General features: G+C 39.4%; 1 protein-coding gene across 2 annotated transcripts in view; it reads right to left on the bottom strand.

Annotated features, from left to right (window-relative positions):
• Positions 1 to 19,929, bottom strand: part of eya2 (EYA transcriptional coactivator and phosphatase 2) — a 42,208-nt gene that overhangs the window by 1,084 nt on the left and 21,195 nt on the right. For both annotated transcript variants that reach the window (XM_041782976.1, XM_041782977.1), the window contains exons 6-15: positions 13,936 to 14,012; positions 13,609 to 13,792; positions 13,261 to 13,397; positions 13,057 to 13,140; positions 8,152 to 8,241; positions 3,392 to 3,450; positions 2,517 to 2,677; positions 842 to 956; positions 554 to 675; positions 329 to 429 (exon numbers count right to left, since the gene is read on the bottom strand). In XM_041782976.1, the coding sequence (XP_041638910.1) occupies positions 329 to 429; positions 554 to 675; positions 842 to 956; positions 2,517 to 2,677; positions 3,392 to 3,450; positions 8,152 to 8,241; positions 13,057 to 13,140; positions 13,261 to 13,397; positions 13,609 to 13,792; positions 13,936 to 14,012 (1,130 nt within the window). The remainder of the gene's footprint in view (positions 1 to 328; positions 430 to 553; positions 676 to 841; positions 957 to 2,516; positions 2,678 to 3,391; positions 3,451 to 8,151; positions 8,242 to 13,056; positions 13,141 to 13,260; positions 13,398 to 13,608; positions 13,793 to 13,935; positions 14,013 to 19,929) is intronic.

Here is a 19,929-nt window from a genome sequence, read left to right as displayed (position 1 = left end):
TTTGATGTAAAACATGCAAACTTAACACAACATTCTTTATCAACATGCAGCGCCCCTGCAGATGCACTGCAGAGAGGAAATATGGGCTGTGGTTTGAAAAGGGACCGACAAAGTATGTGTGTTAGATAACATGTTGGCCTTATTCTACACAAGAGGGATTTGTTGAACTGCCAAATCCAGGAAAAATTATGACATTTAGAAGAAAAAAAATATAAAGAAAGAAAACCTCAAACACAGAAGCTTTGAAATCGAGAGTGTCTTTAAGTTAATTGATTAGTTGAGGTCTATTTTTCAGCACAGACTCATAAATTATCTGATTGATTTATACCTTTTTGGCCACGGCTTCTTCTTCTGCCCCGTCTCCTATCACCACATACACTGCTCTCCGACCAAACCGCTGAGAGACTCGCTCAAAACAGCTCTCCTTACCTTTGAAAAAAGCAAAACCACAGTTTAAAATGTTAAAGTTTGGTTTTATCTGCACAGAAGATAAAAAAGATTTAAGAATATAGTATTTTTGATTCATCACATGCCACTTATTTATCCCCCTCACCTGTTTTTGTGGCACTGTAAATGTTCTCTATCGGGAAAGCTGAGCCCAGGCCGTACAGCAGCACTTTAGAGAGCGCTGGGATGAGCTGTGTGGTGGTTACCAACACATTCACACAGTTCGGCCTGCAAAAGGACAATCATAGTTACTCTGCTGTTTAGATATGCCTCTTTTCATATGACATATGCTATGTCAGAAGTTTTATTTGACTCTTGATTATCAATGGAGAAAAAGGTTATAAAACAGGCTATGTTATGGCGAATAAATCAAAGCATGGTAGGATGAAGGTACCTGGAGTTGATAAGAGCCAGAGCTTTAAGTGCCTGCGTCAGCCACAGGTCAGTCAGGACCTCCATCTCTCTCCTCAGCTGTAACCACTCCTCTCTCTTTGGGCTGCCCAGCAGACCTAAACATGAGGGAGAAACACAAACGTCATGGTCAGTCCTATAGGTCCAACACAAAGATCTCATCCATTGAGATGAAAGGCAACACTGACGATTCTCATCACCACATCATCTTAAAGCCAAAACCCTGAGCGTGCACTTCGATCTGTGAGCTGGACAAGGGTGTAGACTAAACCACAACTTTTGACTTATTTTCCTGTTACAGACACAAGCACATAGCATTTTTCTGGTCTTTTTCATCACTTTAGAATTATATTAATTTGATAGACAGCAAGTCAGTAATATACCATTATTATTAACAAAAAATTTCTAGGACATAGCAAAATTTTGGTCCTCTAAGCAGGTCTTAGCTGAAGTCTGATCTGTGGCTCCTTTCTTGTATTTCAATACAAACTCTACCTCTGATTTTCTACTCCCTCCACTGTCATATAGAATAAAAACAAAAAGACCCTTAGGCTCTTAACTCCAGACTAACTTTAACCAATACAGATATTAATAGCAATATAATAACATATTGAAATCTTAAAGAACATCAAATCCGTCTTGCGCTACACTGGATCCGTTCCTTTTATTTTGACCGTCTCTTTTCATTGGTAACAGAAAACATTTGATTATACAATAAATAATTGATGTACTTTATTAATTTAAACAAAGACACATTCCTTTGGATTACAATTGCATTACATTTACATTTTTTTTAACAGCAACAGTAAAACCAAGTTTCATCTGCCTTAACAAGAGTAACATACAGGATTGTAAAAACCTGTTGACAGACAGCGAGCTCCAGAAGGCACTAAATAAAAATGTTAACCTTTTAAAGGAGCTTATACTTTACAAAGTAATCTCCTAATTAAAGACCATGTCTAACGGCAGTGTACTTCACCGAGAAAGACTTAACAAAGTGCTTGAAACAACACAAAAACACACTCTTCATAAGCATTCAAAGTCAAACTATCCATCTAAAACTGTATAAATGGTTAATGAATACATTTGGCATTAGCTGATCTACATAAATACAAGAAAAACCTACCAGATATCTGCATAACTTAAATTATTTAATTGTATTTGACCGTGTAGGAAATCAAAATGTTTTTGGAAGATAAGTAGAGAAGATCATTTAAAAAACATTTGCTCTTGATCCTAAATTTTGTCTGTGGGGTTTATATTTAGAGAAGCACAAATACAGCAAAAACAAGAGCAAAAAAGCAAAAAGAATTTATTAATCTTAGCTCACTTGGGAAAAAAGTTTAACTAGTGGTAGTGGCTGTTGGTTCTTCTAAAAACTCTGCTAATGTATTTATTAATTCTGCAGATTCTGGCTGCAGTTAATCAGCAGAATTAATACAGATTCTAATGTTTTAAGCTGCTATCTGCTGATACTGCTCTCATCTCAGCGCTCATCAACATTCATCCATCATCTTAAGTCATAACAAAATCATATTGTTCCTTCTTCTGTCTTGATTCGCTCCACTTTCTTTGCTTTAAAGAACAGATAATTCAAAGCAAACCCCAGAAAAATTCATACACACCACAGCACTACATAAAATGTTTGCAGATCTTACCTCCAACATTATTCTTGTACGTGTTGTAGATTTCCTTGACTCTGCGGTATCTAAAAGCCAGTTTCCTCATCCAGTCCACCCCTCCGTGGACCCCTGACCCCAGGCACAGAGAGCCGGCCCCTGCTGGGCTCTGGAAGCCGTCCGACCCAAAGTTGTAAGTGCTGCAGGATCACAATACAGGAAACAGTCAGGATATACATCATAAAGACACGCTGCATTTTTCCAGAGCATCTTATGGGATCATTTCTACAATGAAGAATCACCGCAACTACATCCACAAATGTTTTGTAGCTCTAGGAACTGATTCAAACCATTCAGGTTGAGAACAAGAGGGCTTTGATTTAATCATTCATCAAATTTAGGAACTTTTGCCAGTGCTACCACAGAAACTTTATGGACAAGAAACATGTTAAAAGTGCCTCTAATTTTGAGTGGTGAATGAAACTTTGTCAGTAAGAAATCATGCAGTGTATACACTCAAGAGAGGCATGGATAAATATATAAAGGGCCCAGTTTGATCAAATAAATACTTCAAAACAGTAAAGTCTGCCTTTCTCAAATCACTCCTAAAAGTACCCAAAAGTGCTTCAACCAGTTTATGCAATAATAAAACGTCTGGGCCGAGGGAGACAGAGGCAATGATAAAGAGAAATTTTGATGAGAAATGAAAGCGTTGGATAATCCTGCGACATATTATACTGCTGTGGAAGTCGGGGGAAATAAAAGACATGCACATGCTTGCATGCATGAACACACACAGACACAGAAAAACCCACACACTCCTCGCCTCTCTTACACTAAAAAAACCGAGAGAGGGCAAGTCTGGTTCACAAGCTGCAGCACAAAGTGTCTCTACTACACAGGAGGAGATTTACCTCAGGTCCTGGCCGTTGTCGTCTGATGCCACGTCATCAATATGGACCTGGTCACATTCCTGGGAAATGAAAAGAAGAGCGGAAGTATTAAGAGATCTATTTCAGAATGGAGCGCTGTGCAGGCAGGTCTCTGCTCTTTAGGGGAGCCTGCAGGAGTGATAGCCATAAAAAAATAAAAAAATAAAAGACAAGGAAGAAGGAAATAAGGAGTCGGGACACGGGACAGCGAGGCGCCACAAATACAGGACAGTCAACATGGCTGATGGACTCGAGTTTAGCCAGACAGTGAATTAAAGTTAAGTAAATCTGCAGTTTTCATTCTGGGTCAGACATTTTTGGTTTTAAAACCTCAGAAGAAAGGCCTATTGTTTTTGACAAGCACAACTACGAGCATGTTGTTCCTCTGTTGGACTTAAATGCAACAAACCAACCCGGCCGCAGGGATTAAAACCTCAAACGAAGCTTAAATATGTGGCTACAGAAAAAACACCTTAAGCAATATGCCATTAAATTAGACACTTAAAAACAAAGACTGGATTTGTTGAGCGAAAACAAAACAAGGAGCTGGACAAAGACAAAACACAAATGCACGGTTAACAATAAAAACTCTTATATCTGGGTCTTTTTCCAGAGTGGAGCCACAAAACTTCACAGCCCCTTTATTTTTATTTTTTTATCCCCACACACAACTGTGCACATAAGCATGGAAAAGCAGAGTGCTAGTATAACTTGTAGTTGTCACGCAGTGACCCAGGACAGACAGGGTCTCCTATCACCTTTCAGTCGTCTTGAGCCAGATGGAGACGCTACCTCATCTTCCCTCATTTCCACATAACTCAATTCTCAGGGGCTTTAATTCTACTCCCACTCAGGTGCCATCCGCCCCCACAGACCCGCTACAACTGACCAGATAATGCATGCGGCCTTTGGCTCTTAACATATAATGAAAATAGAGGAATAGTGATGTAATAGTGATACCGCATCCTTTGAATCAGGGCAAGTATTTCCAAGAGCTTAACACTAAAGAAGCAGGAAAATAAACAAAAAAGACTACTTAGATGACCATTTTTATTTGCTGAATACAATCAAAAAGATTTAGAATCTCTTTTACTTTTTAGTATGTATGTGATTATGTAACTGCATATTCTGACACTGCAATCGTGACTGTAATCAGATGAATTGTGGAGCACTTTTCTTATGCTGTTGGAGTTTTGGTTTTTGGTGCCGTGTTCTTATGCTTTCTATTTTTGTATGCCTATGCAACTTTTTCAAAGCACTTTATAAACCCCTGTAAGTTATCACTACATCTATCAATGCAGGTTTAAATAAACTAAGAAAAAATAGTGTTATTTGCGCACATTTTTAGAGTTTTTAATTTGTGGAGCACAGGGAGTGTATTTGCTACTGTTGGTAGTTGCGTGGGTCCAAATTACTAAATAACTCAAGTTAAATCATTTGTAGGGATTTTACATATTTTAATCTGTGGACCTCAGGAAGAGTAGTCATCACTTTGATAGCAGCCAATAAGAGTCAAAATCAATCAAATAAATCAATATTAGAGCAAATGCTACTGACTGAAACCAAGCAATAAAATACAATATCTTCAAAAAAGGCATGAAAAATAATAAAAACATATTTTTTCCTCCTGCGAGCATCATTTATACATAAGCAACTCAAAGTGCTTTACTAAGGGCACTTAAAAAATGAATTTATCAAATGAAATATATCTCAAGATACAAAGTTAGAACATTGGTTTGATCACCTTTTCAATGTAGGAAAACACCTCTGCTTAGGCCTTTGTATTTTCTCCAGTTGCTTTCTAACACTCGAAATACTGGACATGCCTTTCTAACAACTCATCAGTTGCACTAATTTGTTTGCTTAGGGCCTCAAACCATGTGCTTTATTTCCGTAAAAGCTTTTTAAAAGGCAGCAGAAAGAATGAAAGAGCATGGATATGGTGATCCTAATTGTATCCTCAAAGATCTGAGAAAAAATATCAAAAGAAAAAAATCATTGCAAAAAGAACAAAAGGAAAAAGTAGAGAATACAAAGTGAAATATGTAGATATGTTGGTGATTATCTGGTAAAGATGAAAGAGAGGGGGTGTTTAAAAGCCAATGCATGAGAGCTGCAGGGTTTGGGCTTATAAAAAAGCCTCCCTGTTGATTTCTTAATACTTTTATGATCTGCATATTGAGAACCAGCTGCAGAAGAATCTAGGAAGTCATTTTCCTTTTTTATTTGTAAAGACAATTTATTTATTATTGCATTTTTGCCTTTATTTAGAATATTTGAAGAGGGACAAGAAATATGGAGAGAGACATGCACCAAACAGCAGTGAGACTGGGTCTCGATCCCAGGATGTGCGTTGAGAACTATAGACTTTGTATATGAGTGCCTGCTCTACCACCTGAGCTAAATCGTTGCCCAGTCATGACTATCCGAGAAAAAGTTATGTAAGCTGGACCCAAATCATTTAGAGATCTTTAAACATGTACATGAGCACAAAATCATCCCTAAAAGACATCCAATAATAGTTAAATTACTAGAATTTGGAGTGTGCTTTCTCTCTTTTCTTTTTCAGAAGGAGTTCTGAATAATTCAAACTTTACTGACAGATTTTTTTTCAGGAGATTAGTAAAACAAATCATTTAAGTAATAACATGTAATTGAGACATAGGCATAAAGAAGTTTTTTTTAACTCTTTTTGAAGGGAATAAGGCAAAACCTCTAGAATAAGCATATAGATAGCAATAGAGAGAATAAGGGACTTTGATAAAAGCTAGATATCAAGTGGAATAAACCCCCGTATTTAGGAATAGGAAAATGTTAACTTGAAGCTTTGACTTTGATAAAACAAGCATAAAAATTACAATTATGCAGCGGTCTGATGGTATCACAGGTCTGACAGCAGCGGCAGCACTCGTAGCCACTGATTTACTCATATGTGCTGACATGCGAAGGACAAGATAATTGTACCTCGAGACTTAACAGCAGTTGTCAGCCCTCTGTGGCTGCCTGCTTTAGAGATTTACTGAGCCCTGACAACAAAAGAGGGGATAAGGAGCGGGTTTTGCAAATGGCTTTGTTGGCTCCTTTCCCTCCTTTCGACTGTTCCTCCTCCCATTTGACTAATTTTCCTCTCCGATACTCAGACACACACCTATAATTACGGCACAATGTGTACTTGTTCTCTCTCTCCGTCCCTCTCTAATCTTTTTTTCTTTGTCAGAACAAGGTCGAGGAATGCAGGCCGGGAGACTTTTCAGTCACTGGCAGGTAGTAAAACGGCTTTCTAAGGGAGTTTTTCTCTGAGTCATTCTTTTTAGAGATTGCACTAAGCCCGCGTTAACTGCTGGTTTTTATTTTTCTTGGGCAGCAGGACAATGTCCAACCGTAGGAACACTTGTGCCAGCAGTTGAACCCCTTCTTTAAATATTATTGCTCATCTGAGGAGGGCAAATTATTAGGGAAAATGCTGCTGTAAGGATTAACACAAGGCAGATATGTGTGAGTGCGTTTTGACAATGACTGCCACTGTGCTTTATGCAGGCTTAAAAAAATACAGCTCCAAAATGTCAAACCTCTTACTCAACTTCTACCCGAGAGGTTTTCTGCTGAAGCATATGCCAGTTTATACCATTAGATATGTTCTCACATTCTTATTTTCATAACTATTGAAGAAACTTGATGCAAAACGCTGCAAGGGAAATAGAAATACTGAGAGTTCTGTGTGCGATAAAAAACAGGACATCAACATATGGATTAAAGATGGAAAGACGTTTAAAATGTTATTACAATATGGTTTTGATTTAATTCAGTCTATTGAATGACCCTGCCTTTATCTAGCTGTTAATTTTGGACAGATTTTTAATTATTCTGATGAACAGTGAAGATTGGAAGGCTATAAAAGTAAAAAATTTTTTAACATATTTTTACAAAGCAGTGGAAAAAGGTGTTTTTTCATGATTTCAACATTTATTTCAACCTCTAAAGCTAAAGCAGACTCCTCATCATTATCTCACTGAGGCTTAAAAGCCATTAGACTTTGCCTAGATCATCATGAAGGAGACTGTGAGGGGGCAGCACTCATATTTTAGAAACACGTACGTGTATGAATCTACAGCTTATTTTTGACTTTCTTTCTGTCACACTGGTTCACAGCCTAGCAGTATTAATAGACCTTTTCTAAGGTCAAATTCAAGACGTTTTAAGCATTGTAGAGATACATTTTAAAGGTTTCAGCACCTTAGAGCTGTAGGGAATTCTGCATTCATTAGGGCTGTTAATGTGATAAGGCTCATGATCAGTCTGGAAACCTTAAGGCATTAAAAATAATAACGCAAATTAATCATATGACCTAGTTTGACCACAACTTCCTCCCACAGTCCTTTAGTCAGGTTAAGTGCCTGGGATGAAGAGTTGAAAGTCATGAGTATGGAGACAGACGCAGGTCTGCATAATAGCAAATTTCGATTTAAAAAGCTGCGAATGGAAGTTTAGATAAAACCAAAGTTCTGTGTTAGCAAAGACGCTAGCATCAACACTGGATCAAACCCTGGTTGTTATTTATGACAATGTGCAGGTTACATTACTACCCCTGAATAATATATTGTAATGCAATATGTTTTAATAAATTGCACAAAATTGACAACAGAATTAATAAATGTATTTTGTGGGGAATTTGGGGGGAAAAAAAGAAATAAATACAACTAAATTCCAAAAAGAAACACCTTGTTTATAACTTGTGAACTAACCTCCAAGTCGTTGAAAAAGAGTCTGGAGTCAGCCAGGTTGAAGATCATCTCCTCCATCCACAAACCAAGAGACACGGCCTTTGAAGAGTCCTGGAGACGTGGAGGAAAATCACATCAAAATAGTTCACACCTTGCTTAAAAGAGACACAAAAACACAGCCCCACCAAAGGGTTGAACTCTGTTTTGCCCCCAACATAATCACAAATAAGCTTTTTATTCTTTTGCCCTTTTGAACCCAATGATGACAAATTCATCTTTTGGCACATTTTACCTCCTGTCAATCAGAAATATGCCTCTGTGCGGCTGCACTGTAAACTTCATGTGTTTTTATATGGCAGTATGTGTAGTCTCTTAATGCTGTGATAACATATTTCCCCTCCGGCACTGTAAAGACTCATCTCTCAATAGACCAGAGCTAGAGACGGTAAACTTGTTTTTGACCTTGTTCATGAGAATGATGTCAGAACAAAACTTAAATCACTTCAGGAGACGCACCCTTATTACTGTAATAAATTAATAAAAAGTTAGATCACAAGCTCAGACACAGACTGGTGGTTTAAGAAGATTGGTATTAGGAAAATAATCAGTTAAATATAATTATTTTACTCCACTGCTCTTGTAATCACTCATCTTGTCAGTGTAGTCGCCTGCCTGTCTCACTTCCTCTGCTAACTCATCAAACACTCTGACATAAACAGGTTTCAGGGAGAGGCAAGTCTGAATATTTATCTGTCAGTCAAAATCTCCGCTGCTTATGACCTTCAACAACTCCTTTTGGGGTTTTTTAATCTCCGACTCTACAATCAAGATAAACGTGTTTACTCATTTGCTTTTGATTTATTTAATTTGTATCTTTAATTAATTGATTATAGTGTCATCTAATTCAATTTAATTTATGAACTGGTTATTTTTGTTAATAATAATATAAAAACATGCTAAATATCATTCAGTAGAGTCTGATCATTCTATTACATCACAGCTTTAATAACTTTATCCTTGTTTTTGCAAGTTTTAGTTCCCAAGTAGTAAAAGTTCAGTGATGTCCAGTTGTTTTCAATTAGTGTGCAATGGCAGCGCTTAAATTAATGTGTTATTGGATCTTTATAAGTTCCATCTACATATAAAAGCTTCAGTGTAGCACTTAAGGAGAAGTAAGTGAATCAAACGAGTTATCAGGGGTTCATCTCTGTGGACAAGTAGACTTTACAATAAACGTCATCAATCAATCACTGATTATTACAACCTGTATCAGACTATACATTAACTGAGCTTCATACATTGGCATTTCAATACAAATTACAAATTTCCATTTCGCATATGAACTTCAGTGACATCCCATTCTTAATCCATAGGGTTTAATATGATGTCAGTCCAACCTTTGCGGCTATAACAGCTTCAACTCTTCTGGGAAGGTTTTCCACAAGGTTTAGGAGTGTGTTTACGGGAATTTTTGACCATTCTTCCAGAAGCACATTTGTGAGGTCACACACTGGTGTTGGACGAGAAGGCCTGGCTCTCAGTCTCCGCTCTAATTCATCCCAAAGGTGTTCTATCTGGTTGAGGTCAGGACTCTGTGCAGGCCAGTCAAGTTCATCCACACCAAACTCTCTCATCCATGTCTTTATAGACGTTGCTTTGTGCACTGGTGCACAGTCATGTTGGAACAGGAAGGGGCCATCCCCAAACTGTTCCCACAAAGATGGGAGCATTGAATTGTCCAAAATCTCTTGGTATGTTGAAGCAATCAGAGTTCTTTTCACTGGAACTAAAGGGCAAGGCCCAGCTACGGAAAAACAACCCCACACCATAATCGCCCCTCCACCAAACTTTACACTTGGCACAATGCAGTCAGACAAGTACTCCTTGCAACCGCCAAACCCAGACTCGTCCATCAGATTACCAGATGGAGAAGCGTGATTCGTCACTCCAGAGAACATGTCTCCACTGCTCTAGAGTCGAGTGGCGGCATGCTTTACACCCCTGCATCCGACACTTTGCATTGCACTTGGTGATGAATGACTTGGATGCAGCTGCTCGGCCATGGAGACCCATTCCATGAAGCTCTCTACGCACTGTTCTTGGGCTAATCTGAAGGCCACATGAAGTTTGGAGGTCTGTAGCGACTGACTCTGCAGAAAGTTGGCGACCTCTGCACACTATGCGCCTCAGCATCCGCTGACCCCGCTCCTCATTTTACGTGGCCTAACACTTCGTGGCTGAGTTGCTGACGTTACCAATCGCTTCCACTTTGTTATAATAACACTGACAGTTGACTGTGGAATATTTAGGAGCGAGGAAATTTCACGAACGGACTTCTTGTACAGGTGGCATCCTATCACAGTACCATGCTGGAATTTACTGAGCTCCTGAGAGCGACCCATTCTTCACAAATGTTTGTAGAAACAGTCTGCATGCCTAGGTGCTTGATTTTATACACCTGTGGCCATGGAGGTGATTGGAACACCTGATCTCAATTATTTGGATGGGTGAGTGAATACTTTTGGCAATATAGCGTGTATACATAATAGTCATTTTCTTACTACTGTAAATGTTTCAGTACAAAAAATCTGCATACTGTACTTTTAAACACCATATTTAGTCAAAAATATCACAAAGAAAACAAATCAAATGTTGAAACTAAGACCTTTCCATGTTTTGGACAGCTATGTGCTCATTTTGAATTTGATAGCAGCAACACGTTCCAAAAAGTTGGCCCATGCAGTGCCAAAACAGTGCTGAAAAAGTTGTGAAATGTCACAAGACAACAACCTGGTGGAACACTTCACAGTGTAGAGGTTAACCACTAACAGGTTAACCAGGTTATAAAAGCGGGATCTCAAAGACGCTGAGTCTAAATGAAGCATTGATGGATGAGAGCTTGCAATGTGAAAGACTGAACAACTAAAAGGTTTCTTTACATAAAATTGGAGACAGGGTTGTTTATCAGGGTGCCTTTGTATGTCTCTTCGACCATTTTTCAATCTTTTATCTTTCCATCAACACTATCATGCCTCTTTTCTTCTGTTTTTTCATCACATTTGAAAAAAACTAAAACCAATACTCGGGTGTTGCATAACGCCAACCACAGTGTTGTTTTTTAATAAGCAAATTATAAATCATCACCCGCAAAACATCAATTATAAAATGTGGGCAGCCTGGCTGTCTAAAAGCGTGGGTGTGTTGTTCGAGACTACAAAAGCAGGTGTGTTTCTGTGTGTGCGTTGAACAGTTTTGATGGCAGCATTGGCTCGTCTTTGGCAGCGAGACAGGAGAAGAGGAGCGGTGTCAGCCAAAGGTGAATACGAGATTAATGTGTCTTAAATGACACGCAGAACCATCCTCTGGCTTAAAAATGGTATGAATGGGCTTGATGACACATGTAGGGTAAATGATGACATTTACAAAATAACTAACAAAAAATAAGTCTGTGAAAAGAAAAGGTAGTTAAGGACGAAGGGTGGAAAAGTTCAGCGTGGGAGGATGATGAGGAGAAAATGAGGGAGGAGGACCGAGAAACTGGCCAGAAAAGGAAGATATGAATTGAAAGGGCTGAAGGAGGAGGCATTAAAGGCTTAAGAAAGGATTGTTCTGCTTGCCTCATAATTGAAATAATTATCTGTAATCACCTTCCTTCAGGAATGACTACTAAATAAAAGCCTCTTCCTTATAATCCTGGAGAGGAATTCAAGAAAAACACCAAAGAAAAGGGTAAGAAAAAGAGAAAAAGGCACCAAGTTCCCACCTTAATTCTTCCTCGCGGGATGTTTGATATGAAAGACAGGGCTTGGAGAAAGAAAATTCTCACACTCTGGAGGAAAGAGAGGGCTGCTGTTTGATAGATGAGATAATGTAGAGCAGTTACAGGGGAGGGAAGCAGCTCCTCATGCGGATCTCCGCTCACCTCTGGTGAAAACAACCGTCTTTCAACACTCCCATTAGTCTTTTCTACATGCTAGGCCCGGACTTGCCTCTACGTATAGGGCCAAACATTTGTTTGTGATAAGAGTTTAATAAGATGAAGATCCTGGTAAAAGTAGACACAAAGAAGTGAAGATAATTCATGACAGGAAAAAATGCACTGTCAAAGTAAGATAAGTTGGCTGCAAGACTTGGACAGAGCGGTGTTAGAGGCTTGTAAGCTGTCTCGATGCTACGGATTGTTAATCTGTTTTCCGCTGTCACTCATCTAATTCCTCTGCTGCATGTCTGAGTTTTGATGTCAGAGTCTATCCGACTGAGCTTCCCCTGGATCCAGCAGCAGGGTGTTTGGGTGGTGGGAGGAATCAGGAATTTTTGGCACATGAGTCACATTTCAACACATCCACTCTTGCTCTTGTGCTCCATCTCTCTTTCTTTTCTCCCTTGTTTCTCTTTGACCCCCTCTCCGTGGCAGGAAAGAAAGAAAAAGAAACAAGCATGGCCTGCCAAGGGAATGGGGGGGTGAACCGATCAGAAACGCGGCTCTCAAACTCCCATCAGCCTTGTGTCAACCCGCAGGGGGACCGTGAGAATTCAAAACACACATCCCCAGCCAAAACCAAGAAACGCACCGCTGTCCGCCTCTCGTCAGCTGCCTGTCTTGTTATGTAAAGGTCCTGCTGGCTGTCAATCACGCTGCAGGATCCTGGGGTAGCTAAACAACTGCAGTGCATTATGAAAAGAAACAAGAGGGCAGGAAGGCAAAACAGCTGGTGTGTGAAAATGCTCAGGGATGAGACCCAAAGGTGCTGGACTCCTACACCTTTGCCCGTTATTAAAATAAGCAGAGACAAAAGACCACAATGCTTTTTTTTTTTTGTGCCAACTTTGCTTTCATTCCTTGTAATAAAGTGTTAAACTGTGATGAGCAACAGCAAGTACTTCCTCTTACAGTAAAAAACAAAAGGAGGGGTGGTATCAGCCTACCTTGCCAAATCGTGAGGAGAAGGTTCCCGTGAGGAGCGAATGGAAAATGATGATGGTTTCATCCAGGTCCCAGATAAACACTCGCTGCAGTGAAATAACAGATATGTAATGTTAACCTCATGGATGTTTCTGTGTTCAAGTGTGAGCGAGAGAAAGAAAGACAAATATTTTACAGAAAGACTGAGTGAGAGTGTGTGTTTTTACCTCTATGTCAGAGTCCAGAGGTGGAGCGGGGTCACTCACTCTTTTTCTCCCCCTCAGCTTCCCATCTGACCCCCTTCGTGCTGGGACCCCCTCCTCTTTACCTGGTGTGGGGGGACTGGGTGGCGGGTGGTACTCTCCTAGAACACAAATACCAATACAGAGGCTATCAGACTTTCTTCTATACCACCTTAATCTACAGGTGTTTTCACACATACAGAAAACTCCAAAATGTCCTGAATTCAAGTCACAGATAAAAAAATGCCATTAAGTTACATCACAGGAAAGAAAATGAGCCCTTATTGTCCAAGGAAAGGGGACTTGTTTTGTTTTGATTTTGCTGTTTCTTACCTGTGTGTGATTCTGGGCTGTGATTGGGCAGCATGACGGGGTGTTCTGCATGCTGATAGGCTAACGGAGCCGTGATGGCAGCAGGACTGATGTTGCTGCTGGTTAGGTAGGGGCTGTTGTAGTGATGCGAGTTATAATACGGAGAGTACTGACTCTGACTGTAGCCTGAGTATGCAGAAAACTCCTATTAACAAGAAAACAAGAACTTTAATCAGTCAGGATCATTAACATATGAATACATTCATTAAAAACATGGTGACCTACATTTAAAAGTCAGGAATGTAAACATGTTGATAAAGAAATGAAGTGTAAATCATTCTAACTCACTTGTTGTGTAGGGTTGAATGGTGTTGAACTGGAGATTGCATGTGTGCCCTGAAAAATCCCAGATGAAATTCCACCACCTGAGAAACATAAAGACAAAAGGTCAGACTTTCAGGTGATCAATTTATCATGCAAGACAGGGAACAACTGAGAACTGTGAATAAGAATGCAGTCTGTTTTGACTGCATTAAATCTTCTATTAATGAGCCAAATTAAGATATACAGTAATTTAATAGCATCTGATCTGATCTGGGAAACTGTGTAGAGGAAGTATTGAGCAGTAAACTTTGATTTCTTCCTCAGTGACAGCTCAGTGCTGTGGGGGCAGATAGATTTATGTCTGATATAACAATACAGGTGGGAAAGTCTGCTGCTTCTGCAGCTGAAGGACTGTCAGTCTATCAGTCTAATCAAGCCAAGGCAGGAATGTCTTTCTCCAAGCCATTTCCTTTAATACTGATGCAGACTCATCATGTCAAACCTTTCTACATTGTCTGAATGTCTTATTACATGTTTGCAATGTTAAACCTCCAACTACGGCACAAGATAATATTTCTTATTTCACTTCTATTCTTCCTGTTTGTTGGTTAGCTGGATATAAAAACAGGTACTAATGGAAATTAGATGAACAATGCAGAAAGAAGGAACTAATGAAATTTGACATAAACTGGGAAAATGCAGTGTTTGGCTTCTCATAAATCACCAGCTAAACAACTTCCCAATGGACTCCCCAAGGCTTGGAGTTGCTTTCAGTCACTGACAATGTGATGAAGTTGAAACTAAAACAGTACCAGCTTTTTGGGGCTATTAAGGGAGCTTTTTAACCTTTTACATCAGAGTGTTAGCACATGATATGTGTATTCAGTGCTTTCATTAACTAATTCAACTGAAAGAAACCGTTCAAAACCAGTGTAGATGGATTTTAAAGGCCTGAAATGAAGTAAAGGTTTTGGCACACTGATTGTGTTAAATAAAAATTGAGCCGCTGCTCTGTTATTGATGTTTGCATAGCAGAAAAAAAAAGAAAAAAACTGATCTCTGCAATTTCTTGGTAAAGCAGCAAGCAGCTGTCAAAACATTTCACTCAAAAACACAAAAGTTCACAGCCAAGCTCTAACTTTTTTCAGACAATTTTCATTCTAATCAAACAGACGTACCTTTTTTTTTTCAACAGACATGTGAAAACTTTGCACTGCTGTTTTCAAGTCAAAGTTTTGATGAGTCATCCTCTGGGGACCAAGAATAGTGCGAGCTTTAGACAGACAACAAAGCCAGCTTACTGAATGTTAGTAAAAGACTGAGCACCGACAGTTGATGATGATCGTCTTATTTCGGCATAATCAATCAGATTTAATTTATGCAAACACTGGTACTAGCTTTGGGGTAGGTCTGAACGATATATTGTATTTCCACCGCGATGGTGATGTGCACATGCACAACAGCCAAATCACAGGGGCGTGCAATAGCCAGAGGACCTGGTTGCACGTTTTTTCGTTAGCGAGACAAGCATGTATGTAAGTCTGTCTGAAATCACCATCAGAGGCCACAGAAGTGAGCCCTGTGCAGCAGAGAATCTTCCTTATCTCCTCCTTATGACAGGCTACAGGTCGCTGCTGCCGTCACTACATCAGGATGACTCCTTCAGGCAGATGTAAATGCTATGCAGGGCCGATTCTAGGTGAGTTAATTCCAGCTTTAAAAGGCACCTCATCCCAGTGCTCACTAATAAATGGTCTGTTCGTAGCACGGATGTGCCAGATGTTTATTTTAGAGCTCTAATGTGTGCGCTGCTGTGTGATCAACCCTGTGAGCATTTACTAAACCAGCAGGTACAGTCACTGGCCTGGTAATGTCAGCTAAACTTAATTTTGGATGTCATTAGTAATGGCTAATGACATTAAAGGAACACAGTGGGAGTTTATTTGTGAAGTTGATGAAGGAGCGAGATGCTCCGTCCACCTGATCTGTCTCAGCTTTTCCTGTTGGAGATGCTGTCAGAGCCTGCAGTGTGATACTCCACATCGAAAATGACAGATTTAAATTTTATAAATGTACTGTACATAAATGGCACTTCATATATCTGTTTTTTAATCTAGAAAATTGCAGTATATATTGCAAAGAGAAAAACTAATGCAATGCCAGCTTTTCCCAATATCGTTCAGCCCTACTTTGTGGTTATGCAGCTGACGGCACCGTGTCAAATAATGCAAGCTGAAATCCTAAGAAGACATTTAAATAAGGGTTGACGGATAATGGTTTATCAGGGCCTTACGATTAAATGATATTTGGAAATGATATGCGTTCATCATGACAAATGAAATGCACTCAGTATGAAAAAAGTAAAACTACATGATTAAAAAAATCTAGCAAAAGGAAAAATTTAGCACTTGCTCTTTCAACACGAGAAATGAAGCAACTGTAGCTGCAGGAAAAAAATAAGTGATTCCATATGCTCACTGGCCTCACTGTTGATTGGCTAGTTCATGTGTGATGTCTTGCTGATAAAGATAGTGTTGTGGGCGGGACACCAAGTGAGACAACAAAAAACGTAGCCAGAGGGAAAGACACACCTCACAGTGAAGCCAGAATAGCCCATTCTTAATTGATTTGCTTCTACAGAGGGCACTTAACATTTGATGAGAGACAATGGTTTGTGGTTTTTTATGGTTATCAACATTTTCTGTTAAGTTTGATTGGTGACTTTGCATTTTCCCTTTCAGTAACAATGCCTCCTCTTCTCTGACATAACTTGAAACCTTCTGATAGATCATTGAAGCTCCACTTCCTCACATTTCCACTCACTTTATCTTTCTGCTACTGCTCCCTGTTGCTCTACATATTTCCCTGTCGTTTCCACAGAGCATAACAAACAGGAGAGTAATGACTCAATGGAAGAACCGCACAGAAACCTCCCCGGACAACACAACAATCTTCAAAGCAGCGAAAGGAAAAATACAGGAGGTCTCTCCAGTAAACACCAGAATCTCCCATAGTCCCCATTTGGTTTGAGTTGTACACACTGAGTACTGTACAGTACGTGTTTGGATGGTTCTGCGTTATGTGTGCGTGCTTGTGTACTGTGTACAGTATAATAGATGACATGGAAACTTTCTGAAATCCTACAAACATTTGGTCATTGTGGCAGTTTATTACTGTTTGAAGTTTGCAGTTAATGATTTATGCATAAAAACATTCAAACAAATTTATTTTGTTTAGGAACAGTGTCCTTCAAACTCAAACGGCACTTTGTTAAAAATGTTTGTTGGTTCACCAGACGAGCTCTAACAGAGCAGTCATCGAAGGCTCTGTGTTTTGTATGAGGCTTCATCCAAAACGAGTTTACATGAATATTTACATTCCCGTATAATGTCTGACATCTGAATATTCTCCTTAAGAGGAAGTGGTATGGAAAACTGGTGAAGAATCATGTGGAACTATCACACTGTCCTGCTACCTGTAACCTAGGTAAGAAAAGAGATATTGGATCACAAGACACATTTTGATTATCTCAGTGACATCTGGGCCAAATTCACCTTCAATAAAATTCTGGGGAAGTTTGAAAGAGCTGGTTGAGCTGACATTTGTCAGACTACAAGTCCAAGTTAGAGGATGAACAGTCACGCTCAAGAGCTGTCTTGTTTTGGATTTTAGTTTAAACAATTTAACCAATGCCATGAATTGATGAAATGTTAAACCAAATAAGATTAACATTTATTTTCATTTTGCTATTCAACAATTGGGAACAAGAATGCGGAAGCGTTTTCTTAAAAATCTGGATTTACTTTACTCATCTCTTACATTGTACACTTTTGAATTCAGGATCTGGGGCATCAGATAGCCCTGTGGCTCCCATCAGTACTCACTGAAAACCTATCTCATGCAGGTAGGTTGTGCAAATGGATGCATTATGGCTTTGTCTCCATTACACAATGTTGAAGCCGATGGCAATGCCTTTGTTTAAGCAGTCGTAAGGATTTATTATCAGAGCTGCATTCACCTGAAAGTCATCTCACAAATTTGCTTTTCTAGCAGTAAAAAATGGTGCACATTGTTTTATATAGTCTTGCAGGGCCCTCCATCATTGTTTCAGTCCCACTCCAGGGGGCCATGGGGTCCACTTTGGGGATCAGCGGGCTAACCTGTTATGTCATGTTCTCTGCGTATAGAAGTGTAAGGTACTGTTCTGTTTGTTATCTATACTAGCCTTTTGGAGTGAATTGTTTCTTCAGAGTTGCTGTAGCTGCAATTAAATTGTTATTTTTTTCCCCACGTAAACTGCATCAATTAGGCGAACCCGAAAAGCTCGGTGGCAGGAACTAAAATCCTCATTGCGGTGGTCTCGGGTTCGAATCCGACCTCAAATCTGCTCTATCATACACCAATCCAGGGTTTAACATTTTCTGCTTTTGACCTCCAGTCACTGTGGCTAGTATTTTTCCAGCTACCACTCTGAATTATCACTAGCCACAGTTCCCCTGTTGAAAATAATGTTTAGTATGATCAAACCCTTTCATCCTAGGCCCTTTTTCAGTGTTCAAGCTTGAAAATGACATACTTAAATACAACTGAGTATTTCTCTGCAACTACAAAGTGTACATGAATCAGCTTGGCATCAATGTAAAGATAACTCTTTACAGAATCCATGTAGAAGTTACTGGGACAGAGTAAATACAGATGGAAAATAGCATAACTGATTTTTTTTCTGCCTACAGTTTTTACACTTACAGTAAATATCTCCTGTGTCACTGGCATGAAATATTGTAAAAGTATCGAGGGCGCCTTATTTGCAGTAAAGTGCTGTGTTGAGAGGAACTGTAGTCTTTGACATCTTTTCATTCTACTGGTTGTGGTCTTAGTTGTGTTTTGTTAAGGTGGAAAATGTTGTGCTCGTTTGCTGTGATCTGTGGGCTTCAAACAGTGTGTGGCAGGACCCTGTCGATGGACTTTGAGACTGCCTTTTAAAGGTTTTCCTCAGAAGAGAGCTAGCCCCAGATATTGGGACTCCAGGGATGAAAGGGTTAAGTTTGACTGTAGCGTGCTAAAATCTACTTTAACTAGATTTGCAATCTTTTGAAATTTGAATAATTTACATAAACACAATTTTTGTTTCATTCACACTGGAGTAAAATGACACAAATGCACTTTGTATGCATTTTGGGGAAAAATTGCCCCCTTTAGGTGCAAATGGCATCATTGCAACATCACCAATAAAATTCCACCTGCCCAAGTGACTTAGTAGGAGTCACTGTAATACCTGCCAAGCCATGCCCCACTCGCTTTTTCTGAAATTTCCTATCTACAGCTGTCCTATCCTATCAAAGCCAACCCCGCACACATGCATAAGTTAGCCTCATGTAAAGACTGCGACACTGGATTTTTGCTGATAGCTGATACATGGAGATTTCCTTATTTTAGCTGATAACCAATAAATTCACACTGTTCTTATTGTAAAGAACAAGAGAGGCTGACTCAAGCAGAGCTGAGAGAGGAGCAGGGAAATAGAAGATCTGGAGGTGTTTTTATGTTCAAGGGTTCTTTCAAAATGTTCAGGGCTCACAGTCGGCCTCCTTGGCCACCATTGTTGTACATTTTACACTTTATTATCTGCCAATACCAACATCATGCTGATTATGTTGTGCATCCCTATTAAAAAGTAGTAGCAGAGATCTGCAAATCTCTTGAGGTAGTCATGCTATAATAAAAACGGCAAGAAACTTAGTTTTCTTAAATATCTTGATCACTTTACTTAGGCCTTTAATCCAAGGCACACAGACTTTAAAGGCTGAAAAAAGCCTCTTATTATGTGGGGAGAATAGACACAATTAGTAAGCATGACCAATCAAAGAACACTGTTAACAGTGATCCAAGTTTACAGTAATCTTGCTGGGTACAATTATACTGTTTATCTTTTATTTCTCAGCCACATAACCTGGCTAACACTAGTCTTTGAAGACTGCAGTAAAAAAGGCCCCTGTTTTCTGCAAAATCTGACTTTCA

This window comes from Cheilinus undulatus, linkage group 3 (genome assembly GCF_018320785.1).
Source record: "Cheilinus undulatus linkage group 3, ASM1832078v1, whole genome shotgun sequence".
NCBI lineage: Eukaryota > Metazoa > Chordata > Actinopteri > Labriformes > Labridae > Cheilinus > Cheilinus undulatus.
This window is presented reverse-complemented; position numbering and strand designations above follow the sequence as displayed.